The sequence below is a fragment of the Telmatherina bonti genome (assembly GCF_933228915.1).
Source record: "Telmatherina bonti genome assembly, chromosome: 4".
NCBI classification, from domain to species: domain Eukaryota; kingdom Metazoa; phylum Chordata; class Actinopteri; order Atheriniformes; family Telmatherinidae; genus Telmatherina; species Telmatherina bonti.
Genome location: NC_136622.1, coordinates 5492031 through 5498204, shown reverse-complemented (window position 1 = coordinate 5498204; position 6174 = coordinate 5492031). Strand labels below are relative to the sequence as shown.

Genomic DNA, 6174 nt, shown 5'->3' with positions numbered 1-6174 from the left:
GTTAAAACGTCTTGTTATTTAGCTTCATTTCCTGCTTCATCTTTCATCTTCCCGACTGTCGAGCTTCTCAGTTGCAGCATAAACGACTTTCTGATGCAAAACTGTGATGTTGTTTTATTAGTTGTTAACTTTGCTTGAACAGGTTTCATACAACATGTTTTACGTGGAGAACTTTCAGCATGTTCTGTGGTTGCTTGTATGAAGCTGTTAGCTTAGCGCTCTGCCACAATTCTGCTTGACTACCCTGCACACCATCAGCGCTCCAAGCCGGTGCCAATTCCTAAGTCTTACTATGAGCTGATTGGGACTTCAGACTGGAAAAAGTATCTTCACTTGTCTGGTCTAAACCTTAACCAGCAGCCCCCCACAGGTTGTATGCGCAGCCGTGCTTGTGCCTTTTTTATCCCGTATTTTACACATTTTCATACTATTCATTCAACCTGTATCAACAAAACTATGGAAGCAACAACTCCCCGCTTCGCATTTTTCTGCATTAACCACGCCCACCTTGAATGTCTGACCAATCACTCCATACTTCTCAGGGCCCAGCAAGAAGAAAGCCCTGCTGGGTCGATGTGTCGAGACCAAGCTGCAAGGATTTGGCAGTGATGAAGACCCAGATGCAAGCTGAAGAGGCAGGAGACAGATACAGCTCAATGACAACAAAAATGAATAAACGAAACTCCTGGTTTGATGGCGACAGTGTGTCTTTAAAAAACAAAAGCAAATTTGGAAAATGGTCCAGCCTTCTGAAATAAGTTATGATGTGGTGATGAAGAATGATGTTTGATGTGTTAGCAATGTTTTTATGCAATTGTATATTCATGGTGTGGTGTGTTTTAATGTCGGTAAGCCAACTCCAAGCTGCAAACCTGTCCTGTCCAGCATCACAGCATACAGTACCGCAATCTGTGTGCCATATTTTTGCCAGAGTAATAACGATATGGAGTCATAACGATATGCAAAAAAGTAAACGCACACACAGCCGTTGTCGGACAAACCTGCAGAGAGACTTCTCTGCAGAACATCTGCAACATTTAGTAGGTAGTAGGTGGAAAGATGAACACTTTTGTGGGTGTGCACATGTGGATGTGCAACCTGTGGTTGTGCCATCAGGGATCAACTGCCCAAAGTCGGTCCTCCTACTTTCCTGCAGGTTTTCCATGTATCCCTGCTCCAACACACCTTATTCAAACTAATCAGTCGTTGTCCAGAACGTCATTGGCTGTTGGATCCATTTAATGGATGTCAAGTGTGTTGGAGCAGGGACTGTGGCCCTTGAGGACCAGAACTGGGCACCCCTACCCTAAACCAACAGACCAAGACATCAAGGTGTCCCCAACCACGTCCACATGAACAAATGCAGCTCATTTGGTTTTTGAGACCTCGAGAAAAAAGTTTTTGCTTCTAACGGAGGATGTTGCAGTCTTTAGCACCACTGCCTCGAAGCAAGAGGTCACAGGTTCAAGTCCCAGCTGGGGCAGGTTTGAAGAGGGGCCTTGCTCTGTGAAGCTCGCATGTTCTTACTGGATACTGTGGCTTCCTCGTAGTCATGCATCTTCAGTAACTGGTTACCCAGCGTACGAGTGAGTGGACTCTCTGGAGGCCTGAGCAGGTTGTAGGCCTGCCTCTCATCTGGTAGCCGCTGGGTTTGGGTCCGTCAACCCCGACACCCTGAGCTGGAATAAGCAGCAAAGAAAATGGATGCTGTGTTGACATCTTACCATTTTACGAGATTCATTCAGTCTCCTGCAATTCCTGCTCATTTTGGGAAATCCTCAGCTTTAGCGCCACCTGACAACTCAACCATCAACTTTCCAAACGGTTTGCTTTCTGAGAGAAGCTTGGATTGTGATTAAACTGGTGTGAATACTGGTTCGCCAGAAAACACCAACATTCTGAGACTCCAAAACTGTGTCTGTCTGGAGGCAGAAAGCACCACAAATCTCCAAACTAAGAGTTCTCTGCTGTCAGCTGAGTGTACTGAGGACTCCAGTCAGAGCAGAGCACTGTGAGGGTGCTGCATGATGCCAGCTAGCTTGGCTTCATGCACCTGAGTTGGTTTCTGTTCTGAGTTGTTCTGTGGAGCAAAGCTGAGAGGGTTCATTATAAAACATATGTAGCACATAGAGAAGTTTAAAGTTATGCTGCTCTCCAGCAGCCACCTTAGACACACATGCTGCCATTTATTTGCTGTGTGTATGTTGAAGGTTCCTTTTTCAATTGTGTTACCTTCATGGATCATAAGTAAGTAATGCTCAGCGTCCCAAAAATCAATCAATCAATCAATCAAAAATACTTTATTCATCCCCAAAGGGAAATTCAAAGTTCAAGCCAGCTCATCCAAGGTTTGACATACAGACATGTAACATTAATGACAAAAGAATAATAGAGAACCAAGCTTCAGCTCAGGCCCCGCAGCCAGTTTTACTGGCGCCGCCTTATAACAGGTAAGAACAGAGATACGTTAGGATCACAGGGGGTCGAGGGAAAAAGGTCATGTAACTCTGGGCCACGCCACCGATGACGCAGTCCGAAGAGACAGAGAAAAAAACCTCATGACAGGATGGTGTCAAAAGGCTTTAAAGCTTGTACACTTTGAAAGGCATTGCTTTCATTGATTTTCTGATCCCTTTTGCTCCCATTTTCCCAGTAAAATGTATAAATATGTTTCATAAGCAGCCAGATATTACAGTTGGAGGCCTGTGGGTCCCCTAAAGCAGTGATCTCCAACCCCCCGGGCCACGGCCCGGTACCATTATTTTATTTTATTTTTACACAAATGATGTTTTATTTTGAAAAGTAACTTTTTTTTTTTTCTGTTGCTTCCGTCTCACTCTATGCAAGTCAAGGCCGCGACACCACACTTCACGTAATACATCCCGCTAAATTTAATCCCAAGCTCGCAAAATGAGCAAAAAACAAACTTCTTTAGATAGTTTCTTTGCAAAGGGAAAACGGTCCAATGAAGGGACAGAAGAGGAACCTGCACCCGCTAAAAAAGGGAAAGCTGCCTTTAACAGGCAGTATCAAGAAACATATTTAAAATATGGATTTATCGCCACGGGCGACTCCCACGCACCAAACCCACTGTGCGTTATATGTGGTGACCGGCTCTCTAATGAGGCGATGAAGCCTTCAAAATTGGTTCGCCACTTGGAGAGCAAGCACCCCATGGTAAAAGACAAGCCTTTAGAGTATTTTCAAAGGAAAAAACGTGAAAATGAAGGGCAGAAGCAGTTACTGATGGCCACCACGTCAACAAATTCGAGTGCACTGAGAGCATCATATTTTGTGGCTAACCGTATTGCTAAGGCCAAGAAGCCATTCACTATTGGTGAAGACCTTATTCTACCCGCTGCCAAAGACATTTGCCATGAAATTCTAGGAGAGTCTGCTGTTAAAAAGATTGCAAAGGTGCCTCTTTTGGCGAGCACCGTCACCCGGCGCATTGAAGAAATAGCAGAGGACACTGAGACACAGTTGTTGGAGAGAATTAATAATTCACCTTGGTATGCTCTCCAGGTTGACGAGTCAACAGATATTGACAACAATGCACTACTTCTTGTTTATGTGCGATATCTTTATCAGGAGGATACGCACGAAGATATGTTGTGTGCACTATCGTTGCCGACTAAAACTACAGGTGCAGAACTATTCAAGTCGCTGAATGAATATGTCAGGAAAACTAAAATGGTCCTTTTGTGTCGGCATATGCACGGATGGAGCTGCTGCCATGACTGGACGGTTGTCTGGTTTAACTGCTCGGATCAAGGAGGTTGCACCTGAATGCGAGTCTACGCATTGTGTCATTCACAGGGAAATGCTGGCTAGCCGAAAAATGCCACTGGAGTTGAGCGGCGTACTGAACGATGTGGTTAAAGTCATCAACCACATTAAAGCACACGCCCTTAATTCGCGCCTGTTTGAACAGCTTTGTGAAGAGATGGATGCGGACCACAAACGCCTCCTTTTATACACGGAGATAAGATGGTTATCACGAGGGAGATCGCTGGCCAGAGTATTTGAATTACGAGAGCCGCTGCAGAGATTTCTCTCTGAAAAAGAATCACCGCTGGCGCCACACTTCACTGATGAGGAATGGATCGCAAAACTGGCTTACTTGTGCGACATATTCAACCTGCTCAATGAACTGAACTTGTCACTTCAAGGAAAGATGACAACTATCTTCAAGTTAGCAGATAAAGTAGCCGCATTCAAAGCTAAACTGAATTTGTGGGGACGGCGTGTGAGCAGAGGCGCATTTGGCATGTTTCATACACTGGCAGGGATTTTGGATGAGAATCAGCTTGCGCCTTCGTTCTCCCAGCTGGTGCAAGAACACCTGTCCTTGCTGTCAGAAGAGTTTGAGCGCTACTTCCCAACCACAGAAGATCCAAGAACTGCCAAGGAATGGATCCGCAACCCATTTGTCAACAAACCGGGACAGTCCAGCATGTCGATGTGTGAAGAAGATCAACTGCTGGAGATCGCAAATGACGGGGGCCTTAAGCATCTGTTTGAGACATCGACTCTGCTGTTGTTCTGGATGAAAGTCATGGCAGAATACCCCGAGATCGCCACAACAGCACTGAAAACCCTGTTGCCATTTCCAACATCGTATCTGTGTGAAGCTGGGTTTTCTGCAGTGACGGCAACCAAAACCAAATTACGGAGCAGACTGGATCTAAGTAGCACACTTCGGGTGTCACTGTCTCCCATAACCCCAAGATGGGACTGTCTCGTTGCAGCAAAACAAGCTCAGGGCTCCCACTGATTCAGTGCCGCTGTGATAAGCGAGCGAAATAATGAAGTTTGTTTTTGTGTTGTGTCTTATTTTGAAGGTATGTTGAAACATTATCATAGCGACCAGAGTGTGTTGCATTGTGTCGGGTAGAAACGATGTTGCTCATGTGATGTTTTGTTGTTGGTGTGACGTTACGAGGACACCGCTAATAAAGTTGCACATGATACCACAGTGGATTTACGTTCATTATTATTATTACTACAGAGGAAAATACAACAGTTTTTAATGCCGATCTTGTCATTTCATTTAGTTTTTATAAGCTTCACCTTTAGATTGGGCCGTGAAAATATTGTCAGACATTAAACCGGTCCGCGGTACAGAAAAGGTTGGGGACCACTGCCCTAAAGTACCACATGGAATGGACAGTGGTGTGAGAGGCCTCTTTTCTGCAATGTGCCTGTTCTCAGGACCTCTGTATGATATGTTAGGGGGGGGTCATAATGGCTGGAGATGAAGCTTGGGGAATAGGGGGTGTCTGATGGATTCAAGCATGAAGCTGTAAGTTCAGAGAATTTGCCAGAAGCAGGATGCGGCCCCGCCGTCATCCTGCTTCCCGTGTGAATGGAAACCCAAGTTCAGGCTGTATCCTGGGGATCCCCCCTCATGCACACTCACACCAACACTACTACACAACAAAACACACACATGACCACATCCCTAAACCCCACCAGACCCTGGCACCACACACCCAGCTCCCCCAACCCTCCACTGTCCTCCCCCTCTTCTCCGCTTTCCTCCCTGGCCCCTAATTGCTTTTATGCCTTTATTCTCACAGTGTGAGAAGTTTGACAATGTACACAAACGAAATTCCAGAGCAGCAGCGGGATATGGAAAAAGCACATGTGGAAGCAGTTTGCCACCCCTCTGGAGAAGAAGACAGGGAATCTACAGCTTAATACATTTATTTTCAGCAGAGAAGGATGTCACCGTTACAGGCCCGAGGCCCATTTCCACTTGTTTTTGCCCTTACAGGAACCAAATCCCTGCCTTTTAGGCCTTGTTGTGCTTCTCAGGGTTATATTTAGTGGACCCACCCACTTGTTTTGTTCCTGATTTATGCAGGACCTGGCTTGCTGTTCCACTTCATGCCAGGTTATTGTGGTGGCACACACTGAGACTTTTCTGTAGTCATGCAAAGTCAGTATGTCTTAACAAGCTCATGGACACGAGCCACGAACAATTTGCCACCTGACAGTGATTTATTGTTTGGAGAGCATGAAGCCGTTTTGCAGGACACAGTGTGGGTTTACGCTGGAGTGGAAACCGTTTCGCTGAAGGACTACAAACAAAGTTTATCAGAAGTCTTTCTCTCTCAGCTCATCTGAAATCAGACTGGCTTATTCTTGTTCAAGTGGCCTCACTTGACA

At 45.6% G+C, this 6174-nt stretch overlaps 1 protein-coding gene across 1 annotated transcript; it reads left to right on the top strand.

Annotated features, from left to right (window-relative positions):
- Positions 1 to 3129: 3129 nt before the first annotated feature.
- On the top strand, positions 3130 to 4777 carry LOC306755254 (SCAN domain-containing protein 3-like; the record flags this gene model as incomplete). The annotated part of the gene is made up of 2 exons (XM_079239577.1): positions 3130 to 3512; positions 3820 to 4777. The coding sequence occupies 2 exons, from the start codon at positions 3130 to 3132 to the stop codon at positions 4775 to 4777; spliced, it is 1341 nt and encodes a 446-aa protein (XP_079095703.1).
- Positions 4778 to 6174: the final 1397 nt, after the last annotated feature.